This window comes from Geotrypetes seraphini, chromosome 16 (assembly GCF_902459505.1).
Source record: "Geotrypetes seraphini chromosome 16, aGeoSer1.1, whole genome shotgun sequence".
NCBI lineage: Eukaryota > Metazoa > Chordata > Amphibia > Gymnophiona > Dermophiidae > Geotrypetes > Geotrypetes seraphini.
In genome coordinates this window covers 39613526-39636217 of record NC_047099.1, presented here as the reverse complement: position 1 = coordinate 39636217, position 22692 = coordinate 39613526, and the positions used below count along the sequence as shown (strand labels likewise).

Sequence of the window (22692 nt, the reverse complement as noted above, 5' to 3'; positions counted from 1 at the left end):
GACAAACTTAGGTCCTGATTCTGTATAGGACACCAGCCTCAGCAACTGCCTAAGAAGCGGCCAAGAATGCTTCTACCTTAAGTCATAGACGCCTTACCCCCCAATTCTCTAACCAATGCCGTTTAGAGAATCATGCCTGCCCGATCGCAAAGATCGGCAAAGATAGGCGGCTGAACTGCCTAAGGACCCTTTGCTATCAGCTGATCGCAGCACAGGAATCCCCTAATAGCTGTGCCAGCAAGACTCCCATAAACCACAGCTTCAGGGAATCCTGCTGGCTCAGCTGATCAGAGGGAAATTCCCCTGCTACAATCAGCTGAGCTGGCTATGGCAGGCAAACGATCCCCTTCCCCGAGATCGACAGGAGGGATGCCCACTCCCTCCTTCCTGATACCCAACACCCCCTCCCCAAGATCGTCAGGAGGAATACCCACTCCCTTCTTATTAATACATATTCTATCCAATCTTATTAATACATATTATAACCACAAAATTAAAAAACACACAAAGCACACTGTACACACAGAAAATGATAATTACCATTTATATTTGGGGGGGGTTTCAAAGAAGTCAAGGCAGATGACTAAAATATGCAATCTTAATCCCTTGGAGAGAATGCTTGAACTAGGAAAAAGCAATAATTACTAAAGTTCTTTAAATAATGGACATCAGTATGAGCCCTTGGTATACAAACAAGGGAATATGGGCTCGGGTAGTAACTCATAGGTGACCAGCAACAGACATAAGTCTAAATGAGAAGTGCCCCATACATCATTTAGGCTTTTTTGATATTATCAATCTAATCACAATCCCATTTAAGTCATAATCAAACATTCACACCAGGGGAAAAAGGAAAAAATACAAAATAAACAAACTCCCAAGAACCATCACAGTATCTAAAATAATTTGTTGTAAAGTACAAAAGTGCTCAAAAAAATTCATACTAAAATATCGTGCTCCATTGCCGATAATCTTACTTGATAATAACACAGAATGTATATCAATATTAAAAAAGAGGGTGAAATAGTAAAAAAGTTGATCGTGAAACCCTCACACTGAGAAAATTCATACAACATTCATAAAAAAGTGGATGAATAAATAAACCCAACCACAGTTCATAAATAGAATTAAGAAAAATGCATGTCCTATATAGAGTTCATGCTCCCTCGTTGCAATTCATAGCACCACTTAATTCAAGAGAAAATTCATCCACAATTGTGATTCACTAAGAAATATATACTTGGCTGAAGTTTGTTTATTGAAAAAAATCTACTGTCACTAGAAATGTTAATCGCCACTCAGTTCATAGCACCACTTCATTCATGAAAAAATTCATCCGCAGTTATAGTTCACTAAGAAATACTTAGCTGAAGTTTGTTGGAAAAATCTACTGCCACACAAAATGTTAATCACCACTCGACAGAGCTCCATTTCGCCACCTTTGTCAGGATCGGAGATTGTCAACAGTAATTTAGCACAGCAACAGAGGCTAATAAGACCTGTCTGCCCAAAACTTCCACAGCGTGTAACAATCAAATCGCGATTTGATTGTTACATGCTGTGGAACAATTCTGAACGCTTTTTCCCACACAGCCATGGAGAACCCCTCAACCTCGGAGGCGAGTCAGAAGCTTTCTGGCGAACTCAGCACAGGACCTGCCCGGGCGTTCCTGAGCCCCGAGCAGAGGTCAATTTCTCCCCAACCGGGAAGTGTTTCTGTGCAGGAGCTGCAGGAGTTCAGCAGCCCAATGTGGGAGGAATGGACTCCAGCAGAGGAGGGATGCCAGCACCGGAGCCTTGGTAGGACAGTGTTGGAGATGTTGGCCAGCTAACCCCTGACACTATTGGAGGAGAGGTGAGAGGAGCTTCTGGAGGAATAACATCAGTTTTGGGGAGCTGAAAAGACCTCAGATAATTGATATGGAAGCGCTTTGGCAGGCCATATCTTTCATGGATGCCAACCTAAAATTGAGTCTTTCAACTATCAAAACTGACTATGGGACTATCTATTCCAAGGTTGAGCAACAAGGAATGCGACTAATTAACTTGAATGAGAAATTGTTGAAACAAGAAGAAAGTTTGAAGGAAGTGAAGACTGTTCAATTGGAAATGGTTAAGGAAAGATCATTTATTTCTCGCAAGTTGGAAAATTTTGAAAATTCACTCAGGAGAAATAACTTAAGATTTTTGAACTCTCCTAAATGTCCCGTCATCTCTCCAGTAGAGATGGTAAGAAAATATTTTTGAGAAGTCCTAGCCATCCCACTGGAAAATTTACCTCCAATTGTTAGGGCTTATTACTTGGACATTAAGAGACCTCAAGGGGAATCTACTCCTAAGGGAAAATCTAAAGATAATGTTGATCTGTCTTTATTTCTGGAAAGCTCTCTTGAGGTGGTTACAGATAGAACTACTCTCTTATTGACTCTAGCCTTGGAAAGTGATAGAGAATATGTTTTACGCCTATATTTCTGTCATTTAAATGATAAATTTTTGGGCTCAAATGTTAGAATTTTCCCGCACTTACCTCTAAAAATCCAGAGGCGTAGAAAGGAGTTCTTGGCTTTGCGGCCAAGAGCCCTGGCCCTTGGGGCTACTTTTTTGCTTAAATTTCCAGCAAAATACTTTATTTCTTATCAAAATAAAAATTTCCTTTTCTTTGAGCCCAAACAGTTATTAGATTTTTTAGGGCCAAAAGAAGGGTTGGTTTCTTAGTCCGTGGATGAATGACCTGTCTACCGGCTGTAAGGAGGGTATCTATTGTCGTTACTCTATATCTGTATAATTTTGTTCAAATTAATTGAAATTTATTTTCTTTCTTGATTCCAAATTTTGTGGACTGAATAGTTGATTGAATTTCCTAGTATATATGAAAATTTTTTTCTCATTTTTGGATAGTTTGATCTCTTTCAAGATTGTAATGCTTGATGTTGAAATGTAAAAGGATATAAATAAAAATTAAAAAACCCCAAAAAACTTCCTTACGTTTGTACGGAATCTTTTCCCTTCTAACTTTAGTGAGTGCCCTCTCGTTCTCTTCACTTTGGAGAGGGTGAACAATCTCTCTTTCTCTACTGAGTCAATTCCCTTCAATATCTTGAATGTTTCGATCATGTCCCCTCTCAGTCTTCTCTTTTCAAGGAAGAAGCAGCCCAGTTTCTCTAGCCTCTCACTGTACGGCAACTCCCCCAGTCCCTTAACCATTTTTGTCGCTCTTCTTTGGACCCTTTTGAGTAGCACTATGTCCTTTTTCATGTACAGCGACCAGTGTTGGATTCAGTATTCCAAGTGGGGGGGCATACCATGGCCCGGTATAACGGCATGATAAACTTTTCAGATCTATTTGTGATCCCTTTCTTAATCATTCCTAGCATTCTGTTTGCCCTTTTCGCCTGGATAATAATCTGTTAATCTTCTCAAGAGTCCACATGGCCTGCCCTCAGTATATTTTGTTTTGCCTGCTTTTCTGTCTCAGACATTTCTAGATTCCAGACATGGAGTTCTTCTCCTGTCAGCCAGATGACTAAGCGTAAAGAAATCCTGTATAAGTATTCCTCAGCCTCTGCCTCCTTTAATGTTAGTGCTTGTTGCACACAGCAGGTTGGTTCTCTAAAGCTGCTATGTTTTAAATTCCTTTTGATCATTGTTCTAATTTTTTTCTAAGTTACAGAGTAGAACAGAATTGTATGATGTGTGCATGTAGTTTCCCTGTACCCCACCTTTTTTGTACTCCATTCCAGTGGAGCTCAAATGCTTTGGGACCTAACTGAAAGGGGCACTCCACTCCATTGGCAATGTGGGAGGTGTGAAAGCTGCAAGTATCATACTTCTGGAAAACCTGGTTTGTGGAAATGGATTGATCACCTAATGTACAGAGTGACTCCTAAGAAGATTAACAGAAAGAAGACCTTACAAGACTGGGTATCCAAATGGTAGATGACATTTAATATGAGCAAGTGCAAAGTGTTGCATGTAGGAAAGAGGAACCCAAACTATTGTTACATGATGCAAGCAAAGATCCACATTAGGAGTCACTTGCCCAGGAAAAGGACTTAGGTTGAGACCCTCTGTTCAAGTGTGTAGCAGCAGCTAAGAAAACAAATAGAATGTTAGGAGTTATTAGGAAAGAAATGGAGAGCACAATACCTTTGTATCACTTTATGTCACTGCACCTCAAGCATTATGTGCAATTCACATCACAAAAAATTATGTAGTGAAATTAGACAAAGCGGAATAATTTTAAAAAACGTCTAAGTCCCCTTCTGAGGATGGCGGACCTGCCGGACAGACGGGCTTGGGATCCGTCCGTCTGGCCAACGTTCTTCAGGTATGGGGGGGGTCACGGGGTCGGCGGGTGGGGGAGGGTGTTCAGAGCCAATCAGGGGTGTGGGGGGTCTGGATGTGGGGGGAACTGCGTCGGGGCAGGAGGGCCTGGGATCCCTCCTGCCTATATTTTAGTGGGGGTGGGGTTAGGGGGAGTCACCGAGGAAGGAGGGATTGGGCTCCCTCCTGCTCCGATCGTGTTGTGGTGGGTGGGAGTCGCAGGGGCAAGAGGGCTTGGGCTCCCTTCTGTCCCGATCATGTCGGGAGGGGTGTGGGAGTTGCCGGGCAGGAGGGCCTGGGCTCTCTCCTGCCCCCAATCATGTCGGGGAAGGTGGGGGTTGTTTGGGCAGGAGGGCTTGGGCTCCCTCCTGCCCCGGTCGTGTTAGGGAGGGGGCGATCGTGGCAGGGGAGATTGGCTCTCTCTCCTGCCGCAATAGTGATTGCCTACCCCACCCCCTGAACCGCAGGGTGAGGATCGCGGCAGGGCAGCTTCCCTGCCACGATCCTCACCCTAAAGTGCCACGGTTCGGGGGGGGGGAGGGGCAGTCTATTTCGTGGCAGGAGAGATGAGCCATCTCTCCTGCCGCAATCGTTGCTGGGGGGGGTAGGCAGGTTGCCAGAGCCACTGAGCTGGTCACGGCAGCCACGATCAGCTCAGCGGCCCCTTTTTTGGCACTTATACCTGTTTTGACTTGGTCTAAGCCAAAATGTATAAGTGCCGACTAGACAACCTGTCAAAAGGTTTGGTTATATGTGCTGTACGACTAAGTGTAGGTCAGCCTACTTCCCGCCCTTTCCTCTCCTCTAAAATCGCCTCTTTTCGCTCTATGAGTTTAGAGGCAGGGGAAAGGCCTAAGCTGGTTTTAGATAAGTATAAAACCAGCTTTGGTTTTGGCTAATTAGATGATCAGGCTTTTTGATCATCCAAGTACCCATTTAGACCACTTTGTAGACTTTTTTATTATTATTATTATTATTATTATGAGCCCCACAAGGTATGGATAACAATGACCAAAATCATTAAGTGGATGGGGCGATTTCCCTATATGGAAGAAGAAGCTAGGGGCTCCTTTTACAAAGGTGTGCTAGTGGTTTGAGCGCGCTAAAATGCTGCGTGCCTCTTTTTAAACAGGCAGTAGTTTTTCGGCTGGCGCATGCTATAGTGTGTGCTAATCTTGTGCATGCACTAAAAACGCTAGCGCACCTTCGTAAAAGGAGCCCTAGGGTTTTGGAGAAGGGAGACGTGATTGATGTCTATAAAATCTTGAGTTGATTGGAACAGGTACATATGACTACAAGAACTATTTATTTACTCAATATAACGTGTAATTAAGCTGTAAAATTTGTTGCTAGAGAATGTAGTAAAAGTGATTAACAAAGCAGAGTTTAAAAAAAAAAAAAAAGGGGGGGGGAGATAGACACATTCTGAATTGGGATTGGGAAAATTCTTGGGATAAGCAGCATCAAATCTTTTACACTTTAGGAATCTTGCTACTTGCTTTGTGACCAGCATTGGCCACTATTGGAAACAGGATACTGGGCTTGATGGACTTTCAGTCCCAGTATGGCAATGTTTTTGCACTTTCTTCAACCTTATGTAAAGTATTTCAAATTTACACGTTGAACACTTATCTCATGCTATTATTTAGCACATTTTTCTATAACATACAAGTATTACATTAACCCTAAATATTTGGCTTCCCACTCCTCTATGAGGAAAACGTGTGAGCATATCAGGCTTTTAAGTTTGCCTGAGGGCAGAAACCAGACCAGCCAAATCTCTAATATCTAATCAGGAGGCAATTAAATATGAACAAGCTTGAACCTACTGGACTAGAAGTTACTATTAACATAGAAATTAACCATCCGCATCATCTTCCCTCCCTAAGAGATCCCACGTGCTTGTCTGATGCTTTCTATATACAGTAGTTTGCTCATAACTTTTTGTTTAATTTCAATATTTTATTAGTGCCCACAGCTTGGGCCTGAAATGAGACTAGTAGGCCCAAAAGGTGTATTTTTTATTTTTTTTAAAGATGATTCCACAAAGCTATTTTGCTGGCTTCTTTTAGCTGCACTTCTTTTTCCATCTTAACTACAGAAAGGACCAACAATAATAACAAAGACTAAACCAACTCCAGTGGAGAAGAGTGAATCCCTCCTATTCAGCCACAACCAGGAGCACACAAACTCACCTTCTCCTTACACCAGTGTATCTCAAACTGTGTGCGGTACACTGGGGAAGAGGGGAGGTGCTGGCGCTGGATGACTGTCTACAGGAGATGCCTCTCCTGACTTGTACACAATTATCCAAAAATCACCGGCTGCAGATACAAGACCTTTTTGGACAGGACTCTTGCATTTGAAGCAAGTAAGCAGCAGTCCTGGTGGGGTAACTGTATTGGTGGAGTTGTGTTGTGTTATGATGCATTTCGAAAAGTACTCAAGTCAAAGTTGTTTGATGAATTTGTTACCTAAATGAGGACATTGCTGTTAACTAAAATTTTATATTGAATTTCAATTAATTGTATTTCGCCGATTGTCCAGCCGTCTTCTGTGTAAACTGCCTAGAAATTGTTTGGTTATGGCGGTATAGAAGAATAAAGTTATGTTATGTTACAGTTCCTGTATCTCTATTAGATGTTCCTCACATCAACCCAGATAATGGATTCACCTCCTTGTCGGTACTGCTGGATTTTTCTGCAGTTTTTTAACGTCGGAGCACACTATACTGGCTCCAGGTAGGAAACAGTGCGTACTGTTTGGCAGCATCTTCTTTTAACTGAAGACTGAAGGCCTGGCTGGTCTCTCAACTCTAAGGGAAGAAACTAGATGGGCATGGATGCTCATTTTCATGCCCCTTTTAGATGCAAATATCATCAAATACAATAAATACAGCATCAAAGGACATCAATTATTTTAAACTAAAACTTACGGTATGGCACGGTTTACAGAGATTAGGACAGAAAGGAACTCCAATGAAGGGTTATAGGATAAGAACTAAGAGGGTATAAAGGGGCCATGGTACCAGAGAGGGGGGGAAGGTGTTACATTTTTGAAAAGAGCCAAGGAGGAGTGTGTGGTGCAGTGGTTGAAGCTACAGCCTCGGCATCCTGGGGTTGTGGGTTCAAACCCCGCACTGCTCCTTGTGACCCTGGGCAAGTCGCTTAATCCTCCATAGCCCCAGGTACGTTAGATGAGATTGTGAGCCCCGCCGGGTCAGATAGGGAAAATGCTTGAGTACCTGATTGTAAAAACCGCTTAGATAACCTTGATAGGCGGAATATAAAATCCTAATAAAACTTAAAAACTCATGCGGAAAAGTTGGAGGGAGCTTGAATTTCCGAGGGGGGACGTGAGGTTGTTCTGTGGTTCTGAAGGGGAAGAGATGTTCCTACTTTTCCTTTTGTAGAAGGGAATGAGTTTATTAGGGTTTGAGGAATTCCAAAAGAGGGGAATAACGGGAATTTCCCTTCCAAGAGCTGCTCTTGATCTTCTCTCGTTTCTATCTAGACGCCCTTAGCAAAAGTTGTGAAGCTAAAGCGGTAAAAGGCCTCGGGCGATTCTTCCACCCCGCCATCGCCACACATCAGAAGGACGGGACGGCGTTAAAGGCAGAAAGCGTTTGCAACGTAGGGACCGGGCTGGGAAAAGGCTCCTCCGCTGCTGACATGTTGTCTGGAGCCTATTTCAAGACGCATCTTTTGCTGCTCCCTGGGCCAGCGAGCGCGAAGGGGAGGGGAAACGGCCTTCTTACCTTGCGAGACCATGGCGGGGCCTCTCCCGCACCGGCTACCGTCGCCCTCCCGTGTCTTCAAAGGTCATGACGGCCGGGGAGCTTCTGGGCCCGGCTCCTCCCTTCGCCGCCCGGACCCGGAAAAAAAAAAAAAAAAAACACACCACAAAACGCCTCGTTGACGCCACAGAAAGGAAGACCGAGAAACGCTCGGGTCAAGCGACGGCTTTCTTCGCTCTCCTCACGGGCTTCCGCGCTCCGACCGCGAAAACAAGCTCCTCCCGCCCCGAAAGCGTCGCGAGATGGCGGTGGCGCGAGGCGGGACGAGGCCAGCGCGTGCAAAGGCCGCTCGCGCTCCTCCTCTCTATGGCACGCGGGGCTCGCGAGCGCTCCTCGCCCTCAGCGCTCGCTGCGTTCCAAATGCGAAGGGACGCAGCTGCAAGATGGGCGACGCGGGCAGCAACTAGACCTCTGGCATCACCACATGCCAGAGAGGATTCGAAGCAGCCAAGGCTCTGCTCCCTAGCCCTCAGGTCACACCATAACACACTCGTGGCTGAAATAGCCAACTAACCACAAGTAGACAACTCTAATACTCCAGATATACAAGTGATTTCCAAAATAAAGCTTGCTCTAAGTGGTTCACACTAAAAAGACCTGAGGACATTGGCAGTAGAGAATGACACAGTGACAAAATTCGTCCCCCATCCCCGCGGATAACCGCGGGAAATAATCCCTTGTCATTTTCTAGTGTCTATTTCAACCTCGGTCCTTCTACACCAGCATTCTTCAAAGCAAAACTTGTGGGTAAGTGGTTGTGGCCATTCATACTCTGATTCTTCCCTTTCTCCTTAAAGAATGACATGAAGATGGTTTTCCGCGGGGACGGTGATGAATTTTGTCACCGTGTCATTCTCTAATTGGCAGTGACAAGTTGAACCATCCTATATAATAAAAGGCTAACTCGCACATGCGCACTCCTATTTGTGTGCTTCCATGATCTGTAATTCCGTGGGCATATGAGTGCGCATGCATGAGTCACCAGCCTTCTTCCCAGCCTACGTTGGCCGTCAGCAGCGGTGGCTCATCTCCTGTGGGGACCTGATGTGTGCTGTGGCCGCGGCTTGAGGTGTATGCGCCAGTTAGGTGCATCGGACGACAGGAGCGGCGCTAGCGGCGGATGGAGGGCTCATGGTCCTGCCGCCGTTGCCACTCCTGTTCACAGGGCCTGCACGTCGCCAACTCCCCCCTTCTCGCAACAACCGCTACCGCTCCTGTTCAAAGCGGCCTGCTGAGGTTCGCGGCCGGCTGTAACGAACCTCGCAGGCCGCTCTCCACATGGTAGCACATTCCCTCTGACACAATCGCCTTACTGGGTCAGACTAATGGTCCATCTAGCCCAGTATCACTTCTTCATGGAGGCCAATCCAAGTCACAGATACCTGGCAAAAATCCAGATAGTAGCAGCATTCCATGCCACCGATCCAGGGCAAACAGTGGGTTCCTCCATGTCTGTCGCAACAGCAGACTATAGCTTTTTCCTCCAGAACTTGTCCAAACCTTTTTTAAAACTAGCTACATTAACTGCTTTTACCACAGCCTCTGGCAACACATTCCAGAACTTGACTATTCTCTGAGTGAAGCTATATTTTCTCATTTTGTTTAGAAGTATTACTCTGTAACTTCATTGAGTGTCCCCTAGTCTTTGTAAATCTTGATGCAGTAAAAAAATCAATCCACTTGTACCTGTTCTACTCCACTGCGCCACTGGGGAGTGTGTGGCGCAGTGGTTAGAGCTACAGCCTCGGCACCCTGAGGTTGTGGGTTCAAATCCCATGCTGCTCCTTGTGACCTTGGGCAAGTCACTTAATCCCCCATTGCCCCAAGTACATTAGAGTGTGAGCCTACCAGGACAGATAGGGAAAAATGCTTTGAGTACCTGAATGTGAATCTCTTAGGCTATAAATGGTATATAAATACTAAAATAAATAACTCATATCTCTGCTCAGCCGTCTCTTTACAAGCTGGCCCTGGATACACAGTTAAGAGCACAGACAAAAGGAAATGTAGCTGGAGACTGGGAAAAGAAAGTTTGAAAACCAAAATCATCAGACAACAAACGTAGAGGGAATGATTTTATTTAGTGATTGAATTGTGTCAATTTTGAGAATTTACATCTGCTGACTATATTTTGCACTGTTCAGGAAAAAATGCATTTGTTTCTTTTTCTCTAGGGTTGTACTGCATTCAGAGTCTTGAATCTTAGCGTTTGTATATATAAGTACTTTTAGTTTTTGGTCCCATATTTGCATAGGGGTTAACTATGTTTTGGTAGGAATTAATGTTGAGAAGCATACAGTGTGCTTTGTATAGTTTAATTTTGTGGTTAAACATTATGTGTTAAGATTATATTGTGTGTGTATATATGAAAAATGAATGGAAGAAATGGTGTTACAATTAGTACTATTATGGGGGAAGAGATTGGGCGGGGTCTGGCCCGCAACTTAGCCTGCGTTTTAGATTTCAACCCCTTAATGCACAGGTGTCAAACTCAAGGCCCGTGGGCTGAATCCAGCCTGCCTGGCAATTTTATGCAGCCCGCGGTGCAATACCCCCGGTGTTATCTTCTGGCCAGCTCCCTCCTCCTCACTGCCGCAGTATGCACAAAACTGTGGGCGTCCCGCACCTCATCCGGAAGCATTCCCTCTGACGTTGCGACATCAAAGAGAAGGCTTCCGGTTCAGGCAGTTTGATGAATAAAGTTTGTACAGTTTGGGGTACATGCTACTATGACTGGTTTAATTTGTAATTGCAATTAGATTTGCAATAACTGCAACAATAACTTCTTCATATAATTATAATTTTAAAAAAATGCATGCATTTTAATTCCTGAAGGTGTCTTGCTTGTTACTCTAATCCCTCAGCAATTAAATGTCCCCCTTTTCATTTTGCTTGGACTATACTGTATGACATTAGCACAGCTGTACAATGTGGTAACTAGGGTTTTTTTAATAATTTAAAAAAAAAAAAACCAAAACACCCAACAACAATGACAAAGATGCATTTATTAGCCTCTTTGGTCCTTGAAAAGGACAAGCAATAAGTGAACCAAAGTATGCATTCTGCATGATGTAGGCAGGGGGTATGCTGTCTATTCTGAGAATGCAGTGGGTCATGTGTCACTGATTTCTAAAGCCACAATGGTCCAAGTCAACAAAACAATAGCTATTCTAAACTGTTTCTCATAGAAGCCTCTACCAACCTTAAGGAATTTTCTAACTTTTCCTTACTCTGTACATGAAGAATAACTATCCTGAGGTCTGGATCAATTTACAGCCATTCCTAACATGTCAAAGTTCAGAAAAAGAGATTATGTACTTACCCTGGTAAGTTCTTTTCCAGTAGATAGGTGAGACATTTTAGACAATAGGGTAATTTCCCCATACTAGCATGCTCTGCAGAAGGAATCCACTCTGGGTTTTTCACTCTGACTCTGTAGTACACTGATCGGTTTAGCGCCTTCTACAGTCAATACCCAAGCACCGAGAGGCACCCACCTATGTGAAGTAGAGGCACCTGTAATAACTGGCTAAACAAAGTGTTCTGCTTAAAGTAAGGAAACAGTACCGGTAACCACCTATTTCTTTGCAAGCAAACTCAGGTGTGTTTTGCTCTGCACTTTTTTCTTTATTGGTTTTCAGTGTTTTTTTCTGCCAGATTTTTGGAGTTCATTGTAACTTCAGTGCTCAGAGATCCCCTGCTTGGGCATACTCTGCCAGGGAAAGGACACAATCCCACATGAGAGAACAGCTGCTTCCAGGTATTTGCATAGCCATCATAATCTGGGTTCCTTCAGGAGCTCAGGGTCCATTCCCCTGGGAGCAGCTCGCCTGCTGGTTTTATCAGAGGTTTGAGCACAGGCTGTATGGACCCTGAGTAAGAATCCTAGGAGTATCAGGGAGCCAGCTGCATAATTTCTCCTCCTATCACTGTGTGAGGAATCCCGAGGGAGGGAGTTGGTGGCTGTGGTCCATCCGGCCGGCAGCCAGATTTCCTTCAACGGTTGAGGTCTGAGCAATTTCTGAGGAAGAAATCCTTTCCCTATAGCCAGGCTGATTTAGACAAACAATCACCTGAAGTCACAGTGAGTACTCCCATTATTCCCTATGGGGAACAACAAGGAGGGGGGGTCCTGAAATTTGGAGTTTTAGTGGTTTCTGGGGTTAGTGTTCAGGTCCCCCCTCTCCTCTAAAACCCAAAAATCACTATTTTTTATTTTTGCATTTAGCTCCAACAGCCAATTTTTGGAGCAAATCTTTTGACAGTGGCCATCTTGGATTTTAGCAATCTGATTTTAAACATTTTTTCCTACTTTAAAACCACGTCAGGTGCTTGTTTGTAATGAATTGCACGCTTCTAACAAGATGGCGGCCAGTTAAGTCATCAGCTGTGCTGTCCCCCTTCCTTATTTTTTTTTTTAGTTTATTTTCAGATTCCTCCTACATCCTAGTTAGTTTTCTTTCATCCTTTAATTTTTCCTTTTGTTCTTTGATTCTAATTTATTGGTCTAAAAATTCAATTTAATTTCTTTTCATTATTCTGCATGCGACCATTGGTTTCTAACAGCCTCAAGGGCAATGGGCATTTTTCTTACCTTTTACAGCGGGATCGACGTTTGTTTGTTTTTGTGGTCCATCCCCCTTCATTCATCTGGTGGTATTGGAGAGGTTGCCAAGATGTTGGAGATCAGCCATTGGAGAGATCGATATTCAGCATGCCGGGGAGAGAGCGGAGCATGGTGGAGTCAGCGGAAGAGGTGGCCTGCGGGAGCGTTCTATGTGCTAGCGGTACCTCTCAAAGCCACAGAGACCAACGACGACGGAGACGGGGTTTTGGATGCCCCTACTGATGCGGCGTACATCCAGTGTGTCAGCCCTGTCGGAGGCGGCTGTCTGTTTGGTCCTCAATCTCTCCTCGGCCTGCTGCCTTCGGCCGTTGGGCCCTTCCTGCCTTGCCTTCGGTTTTGTCACTGACGATGGAGCTGACTTTTGCTCCAGTTGTCCACTTCCTTTGGCTGCTCCTTCTTTTCTACCTACAGTCTTTGACTGTTGGTCCCCTCCTGCAGGGGGGATTCTGAGATCATCTTCGGTTAGTGATGGATTGACATCGAGGAATTGTGTCAGCCATTGTGTCCTGCTGTTGCCTTGCACTGAGCCCTCTATTTCACTTAAGTTTATTTTTCTCTTATAGTTTGTTTTTCATTCCCATTCCATTTTCTTCTTCCTTTCATTGAGGGTTTTTTTTTGTTTTGTTTTTAATATTGGGGTTTGTTTGGATTGGGGGGATTTTCTATTACATATATATGTATAGTTTCTACCATCACTTTTAGGCTGCTCAGCATAGATTGTGATCTCTTCTGGGACAGATATGGAATATCTATGTGCCTTAACACTATGATATGGTTTAATCTATCTTTAATGCTAACAATTTTCCTTGATGTATTTTGTACTCCGCCTAGATCTATTACTTTATTTTTAAGGTAATCTTTGTTTTCACCCTCATTGAATACTTGTTAGGATATACATATCTTGTCTCTATCTTTCCTATCTTCAATGGTGTTTCTTTCATTATTCACTTGTACTGTAAACCGCTTAAGTCAGTAAAATGCTGGAGCGATATATCAAATCTTAATAAGATAATCAAACTCCTACACGCTGTTTTGTGTTGTTTGTTGCACATATTTACAAATGAAGGTTCATGGCAGCGGATTCCAGCTCCAATTCCACCTGAAGAGGAAGGAATAGAAGATGGTATAGATGGGCAGGCTGGATAAGCCATATGTTATTTATCTGACTTAATTTTTCTTAGTTTTTAAACTGGAATTACAAAGAAACAAAGGGAAATTCTCAATATCACACAGATCTATACAAATATCATTACCCTCTCTCCAGTGGTGTAGAAAGGGGGAGGCGGACCGCCCTGGGCACTGGCACCTCTCTTCCCCCCTGCGCCATCCCTTCCCTGCCCCCATACCTCTTTAAAATCTTCCCTTTGAAATCACTTCAGGGTTGCGGGGCCAGGAAGTGACATCGGAAGAAAAGCCAGTGCGAGCAGCAGGTGGAGAAGCTGCTCGCATTGGAGAAGATTTAGAGGTATGGGGGTGGAAAGGCACAAGTGTGGCGGGGGGTGCCACCGCCCCGGGCACCTACCACCCTCACTATACCACTGCCTCTCTCATTCTACTTCTATTAAGATACTTTTTAAAGATGTATTCAACAGAAGAAGAGGAGAAAGACGTCTACAAGCCATGGTGCTCAAATTGATCTTCAGGCCTTTCCTGCAGCCAAGGTAAAGAAGAAAATCATGAGAATGACTTTGATAATAGAGGAGGAGATTCACATGTACCAAGAAATACAGAGACTAGAAAGATATAGAGATATTTTCCATGACGTTTGGTGCCACAGCTCTGATTAAAAGCAATTTCCAAGAACCCTTTGACATACTATGAGTGAACTTCAGAAGAAATCTCTCTTTAGCATGGCAAGCATTACCAGTAAATTTGAGAGACACTTCTATATCATCTTCTACATACCTGAACTCAGAAGTGAGGTTTATTTCTGCCATGGTATACACAAAATTAACGATATCAGGAAATTACCCCAACAGACATAAGAAAAAGTTCACTTAGGTCCACCACATTCCAAAATTAATAAGGCTCCAGCCCATAAGCTGCCACAATCCTCTACCTTTATTCAGTATTTGCTATTACATATCTCATGCAAAATCTTTTTTTTTAGTTGCTTAGAATAACGTGAAGAATTTTCTAGTTCAATACCTAAAAAAAAAAGGAAATAAGATCTTCAGTACAAAGAAAATATTTTACTTTATCTTTGATTTTACTTTTTTTGTCAAACATAAAAACGCTCAATCTGTAACAGTCTGCCAAAATTTAAGCATATTTTGCACTTTTTCAAAATCATTTTTATTACTTTTATATAATGTAAAGTTTTAATATGACCGCTCATGTATCTACCCCCTCTTTTACTAAGGTGCGCTGATTAGCGTGCGCTACCGCGTCCATAGACTAACATGCATGCGTTAGCATTTAGTGTGCGCTAAGACAATAGAACAATAAATGATCTAAAGTTCCCGCTTCGAGATGACAATGCCAACATCTATTAGACTTAGAGCTAATTTTTGTAAAAGTCATCTTATATAATAAAACCCTAAGCGCGCATGCGCACTCTTACCTGCTTGATCCGTAGGTCCATGGCAGGTAGGAGTGCGCATGCGCGCGTCTTGCTGGCTCCCTTACACTCCCTGGCCGAAGTTAAGGTCCATGGCAGGTTGGAGTGCGCATGCGCGCATCTGGCCTCCCTGGCCGAAGTTATTTTTAAGTTCAAAGCTGCCGCGGCAGCTCTTCTCATGAGCCGCACCTGCGTCGGAGAAGGCTTCCAACGTAGGCAGAGATCGTGAGAGGAGCCGCTGCAGCAGCTTTAAACTTAAAAATAACTCCAGCAAAGAACTAAGTTTTAGTTGGGTGCTGCTGGGAAAGGAAGGGACAGGGGAGGGGGAATGCTGCTGCTGCATAGGGACGTGGAGGGGGAGGGATATACCACTGCTGCTGCACAGAGAAGTGGAGGGGCAGGGAAATATTGCTGCTGCTGCACAGGGAAGTGGGGTGGGGAGAGGGAAATGCTTCTGCACAGGAAAATGGAGGGGGAGGTAATGCTGCTGCGGCTGCTTCACAGGGAAGTGGGGTGGGGGGAGGGAAATGCTGCTGCACAGGGAAATGGAGGGGGAGGGAATGCTGCATCTGCTGCACAGGGAAGTGAGGGGAGGGAAATGCTGCTGCTGCATAGGGGGCAGGGAGAGAGACAGATAGGAAGAAAGAGACAGACAGACAGACAGCATGAGGGAGGGAGAAAGAAAGAAAGGAAGAAAGACACAGGGGCAGGGAGAGAGAATGAAAGACAGACAGACAGACAAACGGGGCCAGGGAGAGAGACAGACAGAAAGAAAGACAGTGGGAGGGAGAGAGACAGAAAGAAAGACAGACAGACATATATTCTAGCACCCGTTAATGTAACGGGCTTAAAGACTAACTTATAAATAAAACTATTATTATTATAACTACTAATTAGATCTGATCTAAATATGTTTAAGTATTTTTATGTAAACCAAGTTGAGCTTCTATTGGAAGAAGACTTGGTATATAAATCTAAGGATTAGATTGGATTATTTGGGTTTCTGCTAGGTACTTGTGATCTGGATTAGCAATTGTGGAAACAAAATACTGGGCTAGATGGGTAATTGCTCTGACCCAGTATGGCTATTTTTATTTGTGGAGCTTGCTAACACACAGCTGGTTAACCAAGTTGATAGTCATAGGTTACCACATAAAGACAGGACTGTTTTATGCAGTCCTATTTAAACAGTCACTGTGGTAAATTAAGTGCCAAGTATCAGCCCTTAACTGGCCAAATACTGATTCTGCCCTTGGAATACTTCCAAAATAGCCAGTTTTCATGTTGGCACTAACCGCTAATTTTCAAATGCTATAACCAGTTAAATGCTGCTGAAAATGACAGATAACCCTGACGATGTAACTGGTCAGTGGCTGCAGCCCCTGCTTGTCTGTGGAGAAATATATATACACAAACTTTTTTCACCTGGTTGAGGAAAAATATCATGTTTTATGATTTTATAAAAATCAGTGGGATGGGGGGGTGGAGGGAGTTTATGTTTTTAAGATGAGAATAGGAAAATTCAAGTGATGTTGTATAAATGAAATTGATGTAATATTGTTTACCTGATGTATGATGAAAAAATGAATAAAGAATTGGAAAAAAGAAATCAACAGAAAATGAATTGATGTTAATGTCTTAGTCTTTTACTCACTTTTATTTATTCTCACTTCGCTTTTTTGAACGAGAAAAGGAAAACCTTATCCATCTTGAAATAAAAGGAAATAAGGCATTTGGGTTTTTTTCTCATTAAGTAAAACAAGGTAATAGAAGATAGACAATACAACAAAACAAACATCAGTTAGTTCTGAACTGAGTTTCCTGCTCTTATAACTGAAACAGACTTTCCCTGTGGATTACAAAATGGTCAAGGCTTATATTTGAAAACATGGGGCATCTCAGCAAAATTGAATGATTCAGAGTGGATCCTGCACATTATTTTCAACAGTATAACCATGATTTTGTCAACCCAGTCCTCAGACTCCCTCCCAGGATATCTGATTTTCAGCTATCTAAAATCAATATATATGAGTATAATTAATTTTAGACATTCTTATGCAATTCAAGTGCCATGATTATTATTATAGCTACTATACTGATACAAGCTGGTTTTACATAATTCTTCAAGGCATTGTGATGTATATGGTAGTTTGCGGATTCCTTCTGTAACAACTTTAAGTAATGTGACACCTGGATATGGAAGTAAAGGTCCCCTGACCATTATAAAGGTCTGCCGTGTAATTCAAACACATCTTTCTATAGACTTATATGCAGCATACTTAGAAAACAGTGAACTACATAAAAAGGGTAGGTTCTTACCTTGATAATAAGTTTTCCAGTAGAAAGGGATGGTACGTTGAACCATCTGTGCTCACGAGCATACTACCTCGAATTTGTTCTGTGCTCACAAGCCTCAAATTTGTTCCCAGCTTTTCAACTCCTCCTCCTCCTCCTCCTCCATGGTCTCTGCTGCCCCCTTCAGTTCATACCAAAGCTAGCGACAGCCCTACAGAAGAAAGGAGAAGGAAGGATATGAGAAATTCCCTGAAACAAGGTGTCTGATCTGCTCAGATGAAGTTAAAACAATAAAAGAACAGCAATGTAGTTAAAATATTAACAAGCCTCTGAGAGAAACAATGAATTCAAGAAACAAACAGCCTGAACATTTATGGAGCTCAACCATTTCTCTCTTGTACTCCATTATACAGTTTCTATTTAATCCAATACTCTTGACTGACAGTGAAATCTCAGCTATAGAGATGACCATTAAATTTGAGTCATAAAATAGGCAGTGGCACTTCAGATAAATTGCATCACAAAGCAGGCACATAAGATAAATTTCTGGGGGGGAGGATTTCAGCATACCATTCCTATCTACTAAAAAGATATTATCAAGTTAAGAATCTAATCTCTTTTTCCAGTGCAATAGGGATGGTATGCTGAACTATAGGAACATACCTAAAATGTCCCCAAACTCTAGGGTGGAATAGATGAGCCTGCTCATAGTATTGAGGACCCGAAAGCGGCATCCTCCTGCGCTGCTACGTACACCCTGTAGAATTTGATTAAGGTATGAAGGAAAGACCAAGTTGCCGATCTACAAATCTCGGGTGGAATTACCCAAGCTACAGCCCAGGAGGCCACACTTCTTGTTGAATGTGCCTTCAGTTGTTTGCCGCAACCGAAGTATGCAGATGATATCCCTCTATGAATCTATCTAGAGATGGTGGTCTTGGAAGTGGGTCTGCTTCGTCTTGCCTGATTGGTTAACACAAAAAAATAATCTGAGAGACGAAACTCATTAGTGACCTCCAGGTAACGCAAGAGAACTCTCTGGACATCTAAAACCTTTAAGGCCTTGTCTTTCTTCTTGGACCCTGTGGGATGAAAGGTTGGCAGTCTAACCTCTTGGTTGACATGAAACACCAAGACAACTTTCAGTAAGAAGAAGGGAACCATACACAAGGTCACTTCCACTTCTGTGAACCTGAGGAATGGCTTTCTGCAGAACAGAACCTGCAATTCTAATACTATTCTTGCAGAAGTAATTGCTACCAAGAAGACTGCTTTGACCGATAACTCCATTAGAGAGGCTTCCTATAATGTTTCAAATAGAGCCCTGAAATCTTAACATATTAAGATTCCAGGATGGAAATGGATCTTGGATCGGCAGCCTTAGTCTCAGGGCACCTTTGAAGAACCTTACTTTATCTAGAAGGGCTGCTAGTGAAGCTCTCTTCTCTCAGCCACAGAAGCATGAAAGCCCTACTACTTGCACCTTAAGGAATGCCACTGCCAATCCCTTATCAAAGACCTGGAAGAACGCCAGTACTGACAAGATTGGGACTTTGCCCAGGTCTAATTTTTCTCTGCTGCACCAGCGCTGAAACATCTCCCACGCCTTAGCATACACTGAAACTACTGTTAGCTTTTTGGCTCTAAGGAGAACAATAATGACTACTTCTGAGTGTCCTTTCTGGACTAGTGCTGCAAGCTCAAGAGCCATGCCTTAAGACCAAAGTGCCCCAGGTCTTCTAGGGCAACTGGCCCTTGCAAGATTAAGTCTGGATGTGCCTTGAGTTTGAGACTGCTCCTTCTGGAGGCATACGGGCACCTAGGTCAATCTGGTGCCACTAGTGATTTACTATTTGGTGGATCACCTGGCCTATCATAGGCCATAGTTGAATCAGGGCGTCTAGCCCTGCATGTCCGGATTTGCATCTTTGGCTGAAGAACCAAGGCGCCTTTTTTGTAGGAAATTCAAGATGGCTGCATCAGCAGGATTTTGGCGCCAAAAAGTAGCTTCCAAATGCTTTAGGGCTGACCAAAACATTTTAAAAAACGTGATTTTAGAGGAGGGGGACTAATGACTTAACTGCAGAAACTGTCAAAACACGCCTTTGAAGAGCACCCCCCTACCGATTTTCTCCACAGGCTATCAAAGTTTGAACTCGCAGTCCATGTGCTGGCAGCCTGCTTCAGCTCCATTAAGGTGTATCTGGAGAGATTCTTTGCCTCAAGCCATCATGAGCTCCCACACTGAGATCTTTGGGCTGCCATTCGGACCTCAGTCAAGCTGATCCTTTTCCCCCAGGACCGCAACTCATGACGTGGAAAGGGAGGGGAGGCAACTTTGCAGCCGGCACCCTTAACACTCCAAAAGACCGCTATTGATGCCTAACAGCCTGTGGTCAAGCTCCTGACCAAGTCAAGGAAGCGAGTAAATACTGAGGGTCCGGAAAGCACAGTTACTTACCGTAACAGGTGTTATCCAGGGACAGCAGGCAGATATTCTTGACTGATGGGTGACGGCACCGACGGAGCCCCGGTACGGACAATTTTAGAGTGATCTCACTCTAAGAACTTTTAGAAAGTTCTAGCTCGGCCGCACCGCGCACGCGCGAGTGCCTTCCCGCCCGACAGAGGCGCGCGGTCCCTCAGTTAGTATAAGCCAGCTAAGAAGCCAACCCGGGGAGGTGGGTGGGACGCAAGAATATCTGCCTGCTGTCCCTGGATAACACCTGTTACGGTAAGTAACTGTGCTTTATCCCAGGACAAGCAGGCAGCTATTCTTGACTGATGGGTGACCTCCAAGCTAACAAAAAGAGGGATGGAGGGAAGGTTGGCCATTAGGAAAACAAATTTTGCAAAACAGATTGGCCGAAGTGACCATCCCTTCTGGAGAATGTATCCAGACAATAATGAGATGTAAAAGTGTGAACTGAGGACCAAGTAGCAGCCTTGCAGATTTCCTCAATAGGAGTGGAACGGAGGAAAGCTACAGATGCTGCCATTGCTCTGACTTTATGGGCTGTGACAGAACCTTCCAGTGTCAGTCCGGTCTGAGCATAACAGAATGAAATGCACGCTGCAAGCCAATTAGACAACGTACGTTTAGAAACAGGACGTCCCAATTTATTCGGATCAAAGGACAGAAAGAGTTGGGGAACTGATCTGTGGGGTTTCGTACGCTCCAGATAGTAAGCAAGAGCCCTTTTACAATCCAAATATGCAGAACTTGTTCCCCAGAATGAGAATGAGGTTTTGGAAAGAAAACCGGTAAAACAATGGATTGGTTGAGATGAAATTCAGAAACAACCTTGGGGAGAAACTTTGGATGTGTACGCAGAACCACCTTGTCATGGTGAAAAACCGTAAAAGGTGGATCTGCAACCAGTGCATGAAGCTCACTGACCCTCCTGGCAGAGGTAATGGCAATAAGAAAAAGCACCTTCCAAGTGAGAAATTTGAAAGGAGAGGTAGCTAAAGGTTCAAATGGAGGTTTCATTAAAGCGGAAAGAACCACATTGAGATCCCAGATAACCGGAGGGGCTTTAAGAGGTGGTTTCACATTGAAAAGCCCACGCATGAACCTGGATACCAGGGGATGAGCTGAAAGAAGTTTTCCATGGACTGGCTCATGAAAAGCTGCAATGGCACTGAGGTGGACCCTGATGGAAGAGGACTTCAGGCCAGAATCAGACAAAGAAAGAAGATAATCCAACAACGTCTCCACCGCTAGGGAAGTGGGATCAAGATGATGAAGAAGACACCAGGAAGAAAACCTCGTCCACTTTTGATGATAACATTGCAGAGTGGCTGGTTTCCTGGAGGCATCCAGAATGGAACGAACGGGCTGAGACAAAAGAGTATCAGTCGAGTTCAGCCCGAGAGATACCAAGCCATCAGGTGTAGAGACTGGAGGTTGGGATGCAGAAGGGTTCCCTGCTGTTGCGTAAGCAGAGAAGGAAACAGAGGAAGAAGAAAAGGTTCCCTGGAACTGAGTTGAAGTAGAAGGGAGAACCAATGTTGCCTGGGCCACCTCGGAGCAATCAGAATCATGGTGGCTCGTTCCCTCTTGAGCTTGAACAAGGTTCTCAACATGAGAGGTAGAGGAGGGAAGGCGTACAGGAACAGATTCGACCAGTCGAGGAGAAAAGCATCTGCTGTGAGACGGTGTGGAGAGTAAAGTCTTGAGCAGAAACGGGGCAGCTGGTGATTGTGAGGAGCTGCAAAGAGGTCTATCTGAGGAGTGCCCCATTGAGTGAAGATAGACTGTAGAGTTACAGGGTCGAGTGTCCACTCGTGAGGCTGGAGAATTCTGCTGAGTTTGTCCGCTAATGAATTCTGTTTCCCCTGAATGTAAATAGCTTTCAGGAAGATATGATGATCTATGGCCCAATTCCAGATCTTCTGGGCTTCCTGGCATAACAGGCGAGAGCCTGTCCCACCCTGTTTGTTGATGTAGTACATCGCAACCTGATTGTCTGTGCACAACAGAAGGACCTGAGGAAAGAGAAGGTGTTGAAAGGCCTTGAGGGCGTAAAACATCGCTCTGAGTTCCAGGAAATTGATTTGATGCTTCTTTTCCTGGGCTGACCAAAGACCCTGAGTCTGGAACTCGTTCAAGTGAGCTCCCCATGCGTACAGAGAGGCGTCGGTGGTGATGACTAGTTGATGAGGAGGCTGATGGAACAGAAGACCTCTGGATAGATTTGAGGATACCAACCACCATTGCAGAGACTGACGAAGAGATGATGTCACAGATATGTGTCGTGAGCAAGAGTCCGACGCTTGGGACCACTGGGTCGCAAGGGTCCATTGAGGAGTGCGCAGGTGAAGACGGGCATGAGGTGTGACATGAACTGTGGATGCCATGTGTCCCAAGAGCACCATCATTTGTCTTGCTGAGATGGACGGCAGAGGAAGTACCTGGTGACATAGAGACTGAAGGGTCTGAAGCCGATTGGATGGCAGGAAAGCTCTCATGAGGAGTGTGTCCAGGATCGCTCCAATGAATTGAAGTCTCTGAGTGGGAATGATATGAGATTTGGGTAGATTGATCTCGAATCCCAGAAGTTGCAGAAACTGGATGGTTTGGTTGGT

General features: G+C 44.1%; 2 protein-coding genes across 12 annotated transcripts in view; both read right to left on the bottom strand.

The window, feature by feature from the left end:
* The window catches only part of OTUD7B (OTU deubiquitinase 7B), a 73348-nt gene extending 64817 nt beyond the window's left edge, over positions 1-8531 (bottom strand). For 2 of the 5 annotated variants that reach the window (XM_033924610.1, XM_033924611.1), the window contains exon 1: positions 8081-8526. Coding sequence is in view for 1 of the 5 variants with exons in the window: in XM_033924613.1 (XP_033780504.1) it covers positions 8081-8093 (13 nt within the window). In the remaining 4 variants the exon portion in view is untranslated. Of the gene's footprint in view, positions 1-8080 lie in introns of all 5 variants that reach the window. The other 3 variants (XM_033924614.1, XM_033924612.1, XM_033924613.1) reach the window with 3 other exon arrangements.
* Positions 8532-14470: 5939 nt separating this feature from the next.
* Positions 14471-22692, bottom strand: part of LOC117349855 — a 39470-nt gene continuing 31248 nt past the window's right edge. For 4 of the 7 annotated variants that reach the window (XM_033923483.1, XM_033923484.1, XM_033923485.1 and 1 more), the window contains 2 exons: positions 16961-17014; positions 14790-14894 (listed from right to left, as the gene is read on the bottom strand). In XM_033923483.1, coding sequence (XP_033779374.1) covers positions 16963-17014 — 52 coding nt within the window. In that variant the 3' untranslated portion in view covers positions 14790-14894; positions 16961-16962. Of the gene's footprint in view, positions 14895-16960; positions 17015-22692 lie in introns of all 7 variants that reach the window. The other 3 variants (XR_004537197.1, XR_004537196.1, XR_004537195.1) reach the window with 3 other exon arrangements.